This window comes from Xiphophorus hellerii, chromosome 11, assembly GCF_003331165.1.
Source record: "Xiphophorus hellerii strain 12219 chromosome 11, Xiphophorus_hellerii-4.1, whole genome shotgun sequence".
Lineage (NCBI taxonomy): Eukaryota > Metazoa > Chordata > Actinopteri > Cyprinodontiformes > Poeciliidae > Xiphophorus > Xiphophorus hellerii.
Window position 1 is genome coordinate 23,202,753 of NC_045682.1, and position 14,344 is coordinate 23,217,096.

At 40.8% G+C, this 14,344-nt stretch overlaps 2 protein-coding genes across 2 annotated transcripts; one reads left to right on the plus strand and one right to left on the minus strand.

Moving 5' to 3' along the window:
* The first annotated feature begins 269 nt into the window (after positions 1 to 269).
* rfc3 (replication factor C (activator 1) 3) lies at positions 270 to 4,342 on the plus strand. Its single transcript, XM_032577312.1, has 9 exons — positions 270 to 478; positions 1,363 to 1,500; positions 2,252 to 2,319; positions 2,432 to 2,529; positions 2,645 to 2,826; positions 3,361 to 3,497; positions 3,581 to 3,679; positions 3,786 to 3,855; positions 3,950 to 4,342. The coding sequence occupies exons 1-9, from the start codon at positions 392 to 394 to the stop codon at positions 4,139 to 4,141; spliced, it is 1,071 nt and encodes a 356-aa protein (XP_032433203.1). The 5' UTR covers positions 270 to 391; the 3' UTR covers positions 4,142 to 4,342.
* Positions 4,343 to 4,826: 484 nt separating this feature from the next.
* On the minus strand, positions 4,827 to 14,136 carry kl (klotho). Its single transcript, XM_032577311.1, has 13 exons — positions 13,293 to 14,136; positions 11,574 to 12,004; positions 11,387 to 11,466; positions 11,122 to 11,284; positions 10,083 to 10,188; positions 9,474 to 9,623; positions 8,903 to 9,138; positions 7,935 to 8,130; positions 7,679 to 7,857; positions 6,675 to 6,782; positions 6,450 to 6,555; positions 6,218 to 6,344; positions 4,827 to 5,851 (listed from the first exon to the last, which is right to left on the minus strand). The coding sequence occupies exons 1-13, from the start codon at positions 14,007 to 14,009 to the stop codon at positions 5,517 to 5,519; spliced, it is 2,934 nt and encodes a 977-aa protein (XP_032433202.1). The 5' UTR covers positions 14,010 to 14,136; the 3' UTR covers positions 4,827 to 5,516.
* Between the last annotated feature and the right edge of the window lie 208 nt (positions 14,137 to 14,344).

The following is a 14,344-nucleotide window of genomic DNA, read 5'->3' on the forward strand; positions in this document are numbered from 1 at the left end:
GACACCCACTTAAATGCGGACTGTGGAAGAACCAATGTGCTGGTATTGTTGGACTTCAGGGAAGCATTTGATATTTTCTGACAAGCACTTTATAACAACGGTCTCTGACAGTATATAAAGTAAATGAACTTACATTATATTTAACAATGCAGCAGGGGGTCTATTTCTGTCCTTACAGGCAGTCCAGTGTAACTTAGAGCGACTCAGCCCTGTTACATGACGGGCCTTGGCACATTTTGAGGTTTTTGTCTCCTTGGAGTCTCCGTACCGCGGCACAGGAAGTGAGGCAGCGCGGTTGATTACGTTTAAGAAAACATTTCGCGGGAGATTAGCTGCAGACGGGTTGCCTGTAAACAGTGACGATAAAAAATTACACTAAAGTCTTCACACAATGAGTTTGTGGCTGGATAAATATCGACCGACGTCTCTTGGGAAACTTGACTATCACAAAGAACAAGCGACTCAACTGAAAAACCTGGTGAGAGCAGCTAGCTGTTTATCCACAGGCTAGCTCTAGCCTTGGTAGCATTATGCTACCATAACAACATAAACAATATTACTACTGCTATGTTAACAAAATATTAACCGCTAAGTATATGAACTCTGAGCGTAAATTTAACGTTGACTACGTTTAGTAAAAGTGTAACTCCGGATATTGTTCCGTTCTAGAAACCTTTAAAGCCACTAGCCAGCCCCATTTGTTTTGTTGTAAACTTCTATTTATTTATCCTTTAAAAACCAAGCTTCTCCGGTGACGTCACAAAAAAACAACTGGATTGGAGAGACAAGTAGTACTTGAGTCATTTTACAAGAGGCAATGAAAACATTCAGGTGGAAAGTTTACACACGTCTATGGATCAACTATCTAAGGTCTAAGGAAATGTCATCAAGTCAAATACACAAAGGAAAAAAAAAATATATATATATATATATATACACACATATATATATATATATATATATATATATATATATATATATGTGTGTGTGTGTATATGTGTGTATATATATATATATATATTGTAAGATCTTGCAGTGGAAATCCATTCTTCATTGCCCAACAGTGTTTTTTATTGTAAATGTACATTTGTTGGTGAGAAAAAAAAATCACCCCTAGATGGTATTTTCACGCTTAGTTTCTTTAATAAATTGTACAAACTATGTTAATATATGAAGGTCTAAATGTTTATATTTTTTTAGTTACTGTTGCTATAATCATAATGGAGAAACTGCAGTAAACCCAAATGATTCGGCGGATCTGATTTATGTATTATTTAACAGTATTATTTCTGTCTATATACATTTATTTTTTAAAATTAGGACACCAACAGGAACTAAACATTTTTTTAATACTTGTTCCAGGTTCAGTGCGGCGACTTTCCTCACTTGTTGGTGTACGGACCATCAGGAGCGGGAAAAAAAACCCGCATCATGTGTTTGCTGAAAGAACTGTATGGACCAGGGGTGGAGAAGCTTCGCATAGAGCATCAAACTATTGTGGTGAGAGGGAAATTATTAAAACAAAAACACTTTTAGACCCTGCAGTTCATGATGGGTTTCCAACACTTACAGTACCTGATCAAATTATTAATCATTTAATATTTAAAAATTACATAATCAGACCAAAATATAAAGTTAAGTGGACATTTTTGAATTTTAAGGATGAAAATGACAATAATTCATATAAGGAACAAAAAAAAAAATCAGGCAAAAGAACATTTTTCCAAATCAATTACTTTCATGAAGCTAACAAAAACTGCAGGTGTGCGTCTGAATCTGGTGAATTTTTGGTGTGGGGGTGGGGTGTTCTACTGCAGCTGATGACCTAATCATAACCCAACAGCTACCCTTATAAATTGTGTGGAAATAATGAAAAAAAGAATGTTGAAAGTTAAAAATATTAACATGACATCAGTCCTCACCTATTGTCCTTTCTGGTTCTATCATAATTAATACAATTTTTATATCTTCACACCCTGAAGCTCCTTCTCCTATCTCTTCCCTGACGTGCTTTTTTGATAATAAAATAGCAGTTTTAGTTTATTTAAAAAGTAATAACAGGTTAATACATATTTAAATAAACTAACTGGAGACCTCACTTGAGCTACCTCAGTCTCTTCACCTTTCTTCAACAGTATCACTATTCTAGTACTGCCATTCTCCTGATGAGACATTACACATAATATCTCATGTAATGTTATACATGTTGATATGTATTCACTTGAAATGTTTGCTTTGTCTTTGACTTCAGGCTCCATCAAAAAAGAAAATTGAGATCAACATAATAGCCAGCAACTATCACTTAGAGGTTAACCCAAGGTAATATAAACTTCTACATGGTTTAATGCTTCCTTTTTTTTATTTGTGCCATTTTTGTTGCTGTTCAGAGAGAATACAATGTAACATGAAACATTATGTCTTTGTTGTCCAGTGATGCGGGAAACCAGGATCGTGTGGTGATCCAGGAGCTGATTAAAACTGTGGCCCAGTCCCAGCAAATCCAGTCCAGCACTCATAGAGAGTTCAAAGGTAGAAGAGACTATCTCTGAGAGTCAGTGTGTGGAATAGAGCTATTGTGCTAAGAAAGTAAAGCTTCCTAGAAATAAGAAGACATCTCAAAAAAAAGAATTTTCTTTTCTCCCAGTGGTGCTGCTTACAGAGGTGGACAGACTTACTAAGGATGCTCAGCATGCCTTGCGACGCACAATGGAGAAGTATATGACTACCTGTCGTCTCATTCTCTGCTCGACATCCACCTCGAAGGTCATCGGGCCGATCCAGAGCAGATGTCTGGCTGTCAGAGTCCCTCTGCCGAGCACAGAAGAGGTAAAAAGGAGCTGAGGGGCGGGGGGACAAACTTAATTAGAATACAATCATAGGGAAATGAGATTATAAATAGGATCCATTATAAATAGGACTTGGTCTTTACCAGCCTCTAAATTTGTCAAATTTGTCCTTATTTTGATCTCTTTTCTCCAAAGATTATTCACAAAATTGTTTCAGCAATCTTATATTTGTGTAACTTTGAAAACCTGAATAATTTAGTCAAATTCTTTTAAATTGAAAAGACATTTTCTTGGTAAATCTGATTGACTGAGTCTGAAATATGTCTTTGGATTTTTTTTGCCATTGATTGTTGCATTATCTAGTCTTGAGTTAAATATTTCTAGTTGCCATCAGTCTTTCTAAGAAGTATGGTGTTAAAATAGTTTTTGAATATGCCTATAAGCCCCTCATAATTTATTTGTGCCAAAAATCACTTCTCTAAGTCGTTTCTGATTTGTTTTCTCCTTGACCTTGAGGTAACACAAATATGTAAACTCTGGACTATTACCTTCTGTGATCGTCCTGTTTTCACAGGTGTGCAGTGTTCTGACGTCGGTCTGTAAAAAGGAAGGTCTGCTGCTGCCGCCTGAGCTGGCCAAGCAGATCAGCGAAAAGTCGGGTCGCAACCTCCGCAGAGCTCTTCTGATGTGTGAGGCGTGCAGAGTGCAGCAGTGAGTTGTGTTCCCGCAACAATGTTTTGCGTGAATATTTTGCAGAAATATATGCTCACGTGTCTCGTGCTGACATTCTACAGGTATCCATTCTCAGCAGATCAGGATGTGCCAGAGCCGGACTGGGAGGTCTACCTGAGAGAAACTGCTAATGCCATCGTCAGCCAGCAGAGTCCTCAGAGGTATGAAGGAAAATATATTTGTATACGGGAGATGTAGTCGGGTTTAGGAAGATCTGAGTCAGACTGTGAGATGTTCAAATGCAGGAGCTTTCCTTCTGTGTTTCAGGTTGTTGGAGGTTCGAGCCAGGCTGTACGAGCTGCTGACGCACTGCATCCCTCCTGATATCATCATAAAGGTCAAATCACGATCAATTCTTCTTCCCTTTAACACAAAATTTCAAACTAGTTTTCAAATTAAGAAGAAATTTACCCTCTGCTTTCATGTAACAGGGTTTAGTGGAAGAACTACTGAATAACTGCGACGGGCAGCTAAAGACGGAGGTGGCCCACCTGGCTGCTTACTATGAGCACCGACTCCAACTGGGCAGCAAAGCCATCTACCACCTGGAGGCGTTTATTGCAAAGTTCATGGCCATGTACAAGAAGTTTATGGAAGACGGCCTGGACGCCATGATGTTTTGAGTTGCAGAGTTTTTGTGCCATAATTTGGAACAGTTTATAGCAGTTTGGGTTTATGTAATTATCGGTAAATTTATCAGCATTGCACACAGACTATAAACCATTGAGCTTATAAAAATGGAAAACACAAGATGGACCTGGGAAGGCGGGGAATGTATTATAATGTTCAGAGAGGTTACAATAAATCACCTTGTTAGCAACATGTAAAGTCTGCATCTCCATGTTACAAGTACCACTTATTCTTCAACTTGACACTGAAGTTCAGCCTCAGTTAGTTTAATAAATTAGAACTTAATTTATTCACAAATTGTGCTTACTCATAGCATGTATTACAACAGTGTCTATAGGTCTTTGAGACACTGCTTAAATAACTAATAAATTACAATTTAAGATAAATATGTCAGCACCAAAAGTCTAACAAATAGGCATGGGCCAAGTACCTATATCAAGGTGTCCCATTGCTTAGAAAATGACCAGTTGGGCGTGCCGTGGTGGCGGAGGGGTTAGCGCGACCCACATTCAGAGGCAACGTGTCCTCGACGCGGCTGTCGCGGGTTCGACTCCCGGACCCGACGACATTTACCGCATGTCTTCCCCCCTCTCCTTCCACCTTTCCTGTCGGCCTACTTTGAAAAAGGGACACTAGAGCCCACAAAAAGACTCCTTGCGGGGGAGATAAAAAAAGAAAATGACCAGTTATGTGAAACTGAAGGAGGGCTACACAATCACCCATATGTTAGGAGGAAAATGTTTTAAAATTACAGTTTATGAGCAAAGACTTACTATTGCTAAAAAAAAAAAAAGCCATAAATTGTCCAATTTGCAGTTTGCTGCAAGCCATACAGAGGATACAGCACACATGTGAAGGACGTTCCTTGGGTCTGGGGAGACCAAAGGTCAAAGTGTTTGACCTAAATGCTACCCTAACACACCCTCTATACAGTAAAACATGGCGGTGGCAGCACAGCATCATGCTGTGATGATTCTCCTATTAAGTCTGTTCTATTACCGGTAATTAACATAAGCTCATTAGATTTGTATTACTCCAGAGAGCCAAATGCCATAAAGCTATAATAGCCCATTCAGTCATTTGAGTAAATTGTAGTATGTTTATTCTACATTTTTTCTGTTTATGCATGAAAATCCTAGCAGCTATGAATAAGTACAATATATTATATAACTTTAATTATGAAATTTCTTTTTCTGTTTCATATAACAATTATATGTATTAAACCTTTTTAGACATTTTTTTATAAAAATCATGAAAACTGATGTTTTTACTCGCCTATGTGGATTATATAAGGGCCCATGCCTATAAAGCAATACCTAACAGTCACATAAGAACTGTTGAACCAGCAGCCCGGTCTGCATCCCTTCCTCAGTAATACTCCTTGTGTCTCTTGGCGGTGTAGTAAATGATGAGACCCAGCGTAATCAGAACTCCTGAGCCCACTAGAGTCAAGAAGCCCACGACAGGCCTCCTGATGAGGATGTGGCAGCCGGAGCAGGGCTGTGGCAGAGCGGGACACTGCTGTGGAGACGCTCCGGGAATAGGGAACCCGTTGTGCTGGATGATGTTGCGATAGTTGGAAAGGGAGGCCTTGACGATGACCTCCTCGTGGACCTGACCGTAAAGGCCAAACCCCGGGTCTCGTTGGTCGTTCAGGGCGTAGGCAAAGTAACCCTTCAGGTTGACACCATCCAGAGTAAATGCTGAGTGTGACAAGAAAGTAGTAATCATGTTTTATTTTCCTTCCATGTCTCAATTATGCAGTAGTTTGTGTTAGTCCAGCACATAAAATCCATAGGAAATGCACTAAAGTTTGTTAAGGTGTGAATACTTTTGTGAGGGACCATAACTACACAGCAAGCACCTGTTACTCAACAAATTGGTGAATGCTGCAGGTTTTCTTTGAGTCAGCAGATATCCATCAGGGGTCAGTTCCTGTCTAATTATTAATCTCTACTGAGGCCAATAAGGGACATGATTCAGCTGTTTTAAAGGCTAAATCTCTTGTTTAATACATTCACCAGTTAAAATATACAGTAAATATGTGAAAACTTCTGTATTAGTCCTACCTTTTAGTGCCTCGTTAATGTAGTTGTAGAGGTAATAAACTCGCAGGGAGTCTTTGAAACGGGCCGGGTCTTCCTGGACTCCATTAGCCATTACATAGATGGGTACATCACTGTAGTGCTGCTTTACCTTCACATAGAAAGAGCAAATGTAACAATCAGACAGTTCTTCATTTAAATGTTGTTATCCTCTGTGTATGAAAGCATTGCTAGGAACAAAGTCGCCCAGTCTTACCCAGTTTAGAGCCTTCCTCAGCCCCCAGGGCACGACTGGCCTGGGAGACATGATCCATGTTGTGTCTATCATGTGCTGAACCTCAAGCATCTCTGTGTAGGTGTATCTGCTCACATGGTCACACAAAGGTCAAAACAGGATTCAGGTTTGTACTCCACTTTTGCTCAGTGTGCTTGTTTTAGATAAAATGTAAATGGTAGGAGCAGAAAAATGGTTTTAACTTACAAGTCTTCCTTGGCATGAGTCACAAGCTTGGTACTGAAGTGACTCATAGCGAAAAAGTCATAAGTCCCTCTGACCAGCTGTCTGTCCTCCGCATTAAAAACAGGCAATCTGTTTAAATAAGAAAAGAAAGAGCTAAAGAGTAAAAGAGCAGACAAAAGCGGTACCCATGGGTTACCCGCATATAGTGTAAAGTTGCCCATTTTCTGCCTACTAGATTTTCACAATTCATTTGTTTGAATTATGCAACACTTCAAAATAGCAAGGAGACCATCAGCAAGCAATAGCTGTGCTCTGATTTGCTACATGACATTCAAGAAACCTTTTTAGGTAACTTTGCCAAAGAAAATAGCGGCAAACAGCAAACGTTTTTGCCTTTTTTTCACATTTATTTGGGAAACCTTTATTAATGCATTGGTAGAATGTAACATAAACTTATTTAAAATGCATCTATCTTCCTGACTCACCAACATACCATTATTATGCTAAATTGCAGCAGTGAAACATGGCACTTGATAAATATGTCATGTACTACTGATGTCATGTATGCAAAGTTATTTACTTTTTCATTTTGATTATTACACTTAATCAAAAACTCTATACATTATTGCTTAATATAATTTTGAAGTATGTTGCAAGTACAGAATGAGAAACCTTTTTGTTCTGCCTCTTTTAGATTAACACTAAAAGTCTAGGAAGCTGATACGAGCTGATTAGTCCGTCTCTATCTATATGTATAAGTAAATAAAATGTATAATATTTAAAAAGATGATTCTTTAGCTTCCACACTATGACTGGAAATGACATCCAAACAGCTAAAACAAAGAAAGAAGTGTAGGAACCTTTGTTTCGGCAGCATAAAATCAGCACTCAGAAGCGAATGGGGGAGAGGCGACACTTTGCTATTCTATGCTTCATCCAATTTAAGAATTTGTATCCAGTCATGACCACACTGCAGCTAAAAAGGTGAAGAATAAAAAATAAGCAGGATTTTTCTTTCTTCTTACTCAAGTGAGTTGAGCTGTCGCAGCCAGTTCCTCATTCCCATAGGATAATCGCCACTGCCAAAGATTGGCTCGGCCAGCCAGCCAACGTAGAAATCCAAAACCCTTTTCGCCGGCTCCACGTCCTCTCGGCTGAAGGAAAATGCCGGTTCCACCCAGTCTATGTGCAGAGCCAGAGACACCTAGGAAAGTGCATAATTTTAACAAATAAATTTGAAACTTTAAAAGGCGAGTTATTTAGCACAAGTGTTTTACTGACCTGTCCTCTTTGCGTATGTCTGAACTCCCGGTCGTAGGCGTGCCAGGCCAGAGCATGCGCCCGCAGCATCTGGTGGCCCTCCTGATAGCTCACCATCTCATCATTGGGTTCATTCAAGGTGATCCACATCTTTACATGGGCCCCCATTTCTCTGTAGCAAAGCCTGGCATAGTCTGCAAAGGCCTCTGGTGTCTTTCTGAGGAAAAAAATATGATATTGTCAGGTAAAACATCTGCAAGTACATTTTGAAACAAAACAAAATGCAAGTACTGCAAGGTTTTATGTGCAGTCTTGAGAAGTTTGGAAAGTAGAAATTTAGCTTTTTCTTTTATTAACAACCCCCAATTCAGCCACCATGACTACCAGCTAGAAAGAAGCTAGAAAGCAGCGCTCTGCTCAGAGCACAGTTACCTCCCTATTATGCTGCCATATTATTTAATATCTGCATCTAGGCATATGGAAAAGTGTGTAACATATGATACTTATGTCTGTGGTTCTTTGTACGCTCCATCTGGTATGGTGCATGTGTAGATTTCACTTTTTTCAGGATGAATGCACGACTTTCCATCATGACAGTTCAGAGCTATTCTGGTGCCACGAAATGGTGAAATATTATTAGCCGGATTAATCAGAACGTAGATTAGGTTGCTGACAGTTGGACTAGATCCAAGCATTTAGGTGGACATGAGTAAATCTTCATCGGTGCAAACAGAGAGGATTGGGTCTGGGTAGGATGACATTTAGTCAGGTTACAATCAGGTTATTATTGCTACATTTGAGTTGCACCCTTGTAAACTCTGTTGCATTTATTCAGTATTTTCTGCATATCAGAGGTTTGACACTTAGCTGGTGATCAAAGTCTGTGAACTACTGCAGCCCACATCACAGTATTGAAAGGAAGCTATGCACTAGTTCAATGAAATTGTTTTTAAAATATCTGCATTGAAATAATTGGCTAAACGTCTCACCTGTTGAGCCACCTGTTGGCAGTGTCGAGCAGGGTTGGCAGGTTGCTGCGCTGCCGGGTGTGGTGCCAAAGGGTGACCACAGGTGTGACGTTGGCCTGCGCCAGCTGACGGGTAAAGCAGCGGTAATATCCCAGCAGGGTGGTGTTGGGATAAGCCACGTCACCTGTAGGCACCAGAGCAGACCAGTTGAGGGAAAAGTGGAAGTGGTTTACCCCCACCTGCCTGATTTCATCCACCTGAAACAAGGCAGGAATAAAAACAGTCAGTTAAGCAGATACAGTTTATAACTTTTTATTAAGGTTAACCTTTTCTTTTGCAGTTATTTATCTCAATTGACAAAGTCAAGCAATAATAAATGTCAATACTACACAATGCGAGAAAAGACAAAGATAAAAAACTGTTCTCCCAAAACAACATTCAAACTAATCTAACATTTATGACTTTCTGTGCAGTCACTTTAAGGCAAGAAGAGACAAATCAGCACCAAAATGCTCATGTAAAACACATCCAGGACTCTGGATTTATTTCTCAGTTTAAAGCTGGCCAAATGGGAGACGTTTGGCAGGCTCACCTGTTGCCGGATTGTGGCATAATCAGCACAATGCGTGGCTCTGTGTAAAGGTGGTGCACTGAAGCCCTCCAGCTTGATCAGCTCTCCGTTGTTGGAAATGTTCCACAGGTAAACATTGGGATCTGCAAACTGGGTGGGAGTTGTCTCCACCTATGACACAAGGACAAACAAACACTAGTACAAAAACACACATGCTTACTCTCGGGTAATACACACCACTGCAAATAAAGGCCAAATAGGATAAATCGATGACAGCTGGTCTAGTCCCGCTAGCCAAGCTGCCAAAATGGGAGCTTAGGAGGTTTATGATTAAGAGGATCAGATGTTTTTTCCTGCAACTCAGCTGGACTTTAAACCAAGAAAACTGCAAGCTAAAAAGCCATATATTTATCATCACAACAGCTTCAAACCAGGACGATGCAACAAAGGTGGATTTAGAGTAAAATACTCGTCAACCTACAGTAACAATGTTTGAGTTTTACCTAATATGAGATCCACAAAGGAATCTTTGAACCCAAATTAAGAAAACAGTTAATATTTCATTGAAGTCCCATTTCTTAGGAAACATTCTTGCTCTGCTATGTTCCAACTGCACATACTTTAACACACCTGGATGGAATTGGCCGATACACCCCATGCAAAATCACACGGAAACATTCCTTGTGCTGGTCTGTTCTCTGGAAGTTCAGGGAATCCATTCTTATGGATGACGTTTCTGTAGAAATGATGAAAAATATTGAAATGTTTCAAATCGTCAAACAAATTTGACTAAAACAAGTAAATCATGATTGCATTTACGATCCAAACTGACCTGAACGTATTTGTTAAAGCAAAATGTACTATTATTTCATTAGCTTATCCAGACCTGACCAGTGTATCCTGTAAAATCAAGACATCCCCTTTAAAGAATTAAAATACCAGAAGATCTTCCAAAGCAGTACATAAATAACAATTTAAAGAATACGCAGACCGCATTTGCCTCAGATAAGTTAATGATTCAACAATAGAAATTACATCCATGGCAGCCTCAGCAGTGAAAACAACTGGTAACCAAAAGGAACACAAAGACCGCCTCACATTTCCCAAAAGAATGTCTGGACTTTTGTAAAAATATTCTGTGGAATAAAAACACAAAAGTGGAACATTCTGGAAGATGTGTGTACCGATACTTCTGGTTTAAAATTAACACGTTTCAGAAAAAGAACAAAATACTGACAATCAAACATGGTGGCCCTAGTGTGATGGTCTGGGGCTGCGTTGAGGCTTCAGGACTGGACAACATACAGTAACTAATGGAACCACGAAGCCCATACACACTGGGGTTCTACTGCAGAACAATCATCTCAAACATCAGCAGAAACCCTCTGAATTTAAGGTTTTGATTTTGGCCTAGTCAAAGTCCAAAATTAAATATTTTTAAAAATCTGGGGAGTGACCTGATACTGTTTATATTTGTCTGGTATTAAAATGTTTTTGATGATCTGAAACATTTAAATGTGACAAAAAGCAAAAATAGTATTCCTTCAATCAAACATAAGAGAATCCTTATGGAACAGCTTAAGCACAAATTGAATCATACATATTTTACTCGTTCAGTTATTTCACCAAAAAGAAAAAACAATCATTTCCATCCATGTATGTAGGCAACCTGTAGAAGGTAGCAGATGTCTTTGGCTCCCTCTTCATGTCAGGAGTGTTGAAGTCAACGTAGTACAGTCCACGGCGAATCCCATATTCTCTGTGCCACTCAAAGCCGTCAATAAGGGACCAGGCTGTGTATCCAATCATGTTCACTCCATCTATGATGATTGCTGGACAACAAACACATCAGAAAGGAATATTATTTAGTTTATCATTAAATATGTGGATAAATAAAAACGTTTTTTTCTGTTATCAGGAACAAGTGGACTTACATTTAAGTGCCTCTGCTATGAACCTCTTGAGGTAGTACATGTGTTTCGGGTCTTCTGTCTTAGTGTTCCCAAGGACGTACCTGTCTCAAAAGAAAACTTGGCTCAACACTGCCAATGTAAGACATATCCAAGCCCTCAAATATTCTGCTAGAGAAAGAAAAAATATCAGCATATAATGCTAACTCACCAACCACTCTGCACCACAAAGATGGGTGGTTTGTCATACTCTGCATTGACCCAGTAGAGAAGCATCCTCAGGTCCAGGTCTTCAAGCTGCCCAAACTTCAGGCTATCGTTGATGAGCTGGAAGCTCAGCGTAGCCCCATGGGAGAGGGCGAAGAAGTCAGCAGTTCCCCTCACCTGCTCTCTCTCCTCCTGGGTGAAGGATGGCAGGCGCGAGCCGAGTCGCTCCCTCATGCAAGGAGGGTAGTCTCCATCTGCAAACAGCGGCCGGGCAAACCAGCCCAGGACGTGGTCCAGGGAGCACTGGCACTCCCGCAAGCTCTCCAGGCGGGTTCGGCGGGGCTTGATCCAGTGAGAGGCCAGCGCCATGGAGAGCTTTCCCTGCTGCCGAGGCCGATAATGGCGGTTGTAGAGATGCCACGCAGCTGCATGAGCCTGGAAGACAGAGAGATGCCAGCATCAAGTAAAAGCAGGAAACCTACTGAAATCTGTTAACTGTGAAATAATACTAATAATAATATAACTAGTGGAACCAGGTAACTTGAAGGGACAAAATTAAGTGCTGCAATGACTAGCGCACTCTTGTTAAAATTTTGTCATTTCATAACCAAAGACGCTTGGTTTAAGATTTAAAGTGATAGACCAAACACAGAAGTGCATAATTTTAGTGGGAGCAAAATGACACATGCCTTTCTTTGTTTTTCTTAGAAATAAAAATATATTGGGCTCTTTGTGACAGAGCTACATCTCCCATCTTAACTTAAAGGTAGGGACTCCTAAACACTCTTCTAATCAATAGAAGTGTCTTTCATTTCTACTTAGAAGGGGGTATTTTGTTTGCTGTTTGCCTTTTAGACCATGACACTTAAAGTTTCCCCGAGTTTGTTCTTTCTTCTCTAAAAACTATTCAGTAAAATTTTTTATTTAACTGTTGTAACAGTCTGTGCCAGGTAACATCTTTATCATCTTTATTGTTAGGTGGATGTATCAATAACAACCTCAGTCAGTCTGCATGTAGAGCATCTGATTGCAGCCATTTTTAAATCTTGCCACAGATTCTTATTTAGACTTGAGCCAGTCCAATATACACTGATTTGTCTAAACCTTTCACTGTGGCTCTGACTATATGTTTAGGGTTGTTGTCCTGCTGGAAGGTGAATCTAATGTCTTTTATCCTCCAGGATTGTCCCATCCACTGTCCCGTCAACTCTTACCAGCTTCCCTATTCTGGCCTAAGGAAAAACATCCTCACATTACAATACTACTTGAAATATCCTTCCTGTCATTCCTGTTTCAAGGCAGGAATGATGTTTTCACTGTGCAGGGTTAGTATTTCTCCACTGATAGAGTTCTGCATGTAGGCCAGAATATTTAATTTTAATCTCATCTGACCAGAGTCCTTTCTTTCACATGTTCGTTGTGCCTCTTATTCGGATTAGTAAACTGCAGACAGGACTTCTTATTGCTCTTCCAACCAAAATTGTTTGGACACCACTGCTAATTTTCAATAGACATTTTTATTTATCATAGATAAAAACAGTTTTTGGGGGGTTTTTGTTTGTTTTTTCCAGATTTCATATTCCTTCCTTTTGTCATCTTTTGATGTATGGTGCATGTCATTTCCTCTCATAAGCAAACTTCTTGGTTAAATTAAAGTGATATTAAACCTGTAAGACTATGTAAGATGCAGTATGTAAGATGTTAAGTCATATCTTTAACCAACCTTAAGCAAGTTGTGTCCAACCCGAAATGGGAGATCGGGGTCATTCTTTATCCCGGGAGCGACCACCCCGGTTCCGTATCCGTGCTGCGCAACCACAAACGGGTTATCGATTGTGATCCAGTACTTCACGTCATCCCCAAACTCATGGAAACAGAAATCAGAATAGTCCTTAAAAATCTCCACCAGCTCCGGGTTGCTCCAGCCGCCCAGGCTCTGCTGGAGGTGTTCGGGGAGGTCCCAGTGGTAGAGGGTGACCACCGGCTGGACGCGGATCTCCTTCAGCCTCTTGATGAGCGTCCGGTAGTAGTTGGTGCCGATTTCGTTGTAGCTTCCGCGCGTCCCGTTTGGGAAGATTCTGGACCAGGAGAGGGAGAACCGGTAGTGGGTCACCCCGAGCTGGCGGATTGCTCTGATATCAGCGTGGATATTGTGGTAGCTGTCGCTGCCCACGTCCCCGGTGGCCATGCGGTTCCCGCCGCGCGTAAAAGTGTCCCAGATGGAGAGCCCCTTACCGTCCTTCTCGAACGCCCCCTCCACTTGGTACGCCGCCGTGCCCACCGCCCATATGAAGTCTCTGGGGAAGGTATCGTAGAGGAAAGCCTTGTCTCCGGGGTAGGGGAGCTTACTGAAGCGGCCCCACGTCTTCAACCCAGCGTGGGGCTTCGCGTCTCCAGAACTAAGGGCGAGAAATGTCAAGAGGGCGAAAAGCCCACTCATGATTTCTGATCTTAGTGACCTTCACCTCGCCATGCTTGGAGACTTAAACAGGACTGTGCGCAGAGCAGTCAGTCAGCTGTGAACCCCTGCATGCCTCTCCAAATCTGTCATTTATTAACGAGAGCACCTGACGCACGAAGGCCCGGAGGCACAGCATGCTGCTGAGGGCCACAATGATCGATGCTTCAGCAGGGACACATCAGTAATCATTTAAGACGCTAATTTGATTCATTTCTTCCTAAATTATTATTCTAATCGAATTAAATCATAATTTCACACATCAGGAAAAATGAGCCCCTGGCGGTGAGGCTTTCACCGTGGTAAACAGCTCCATT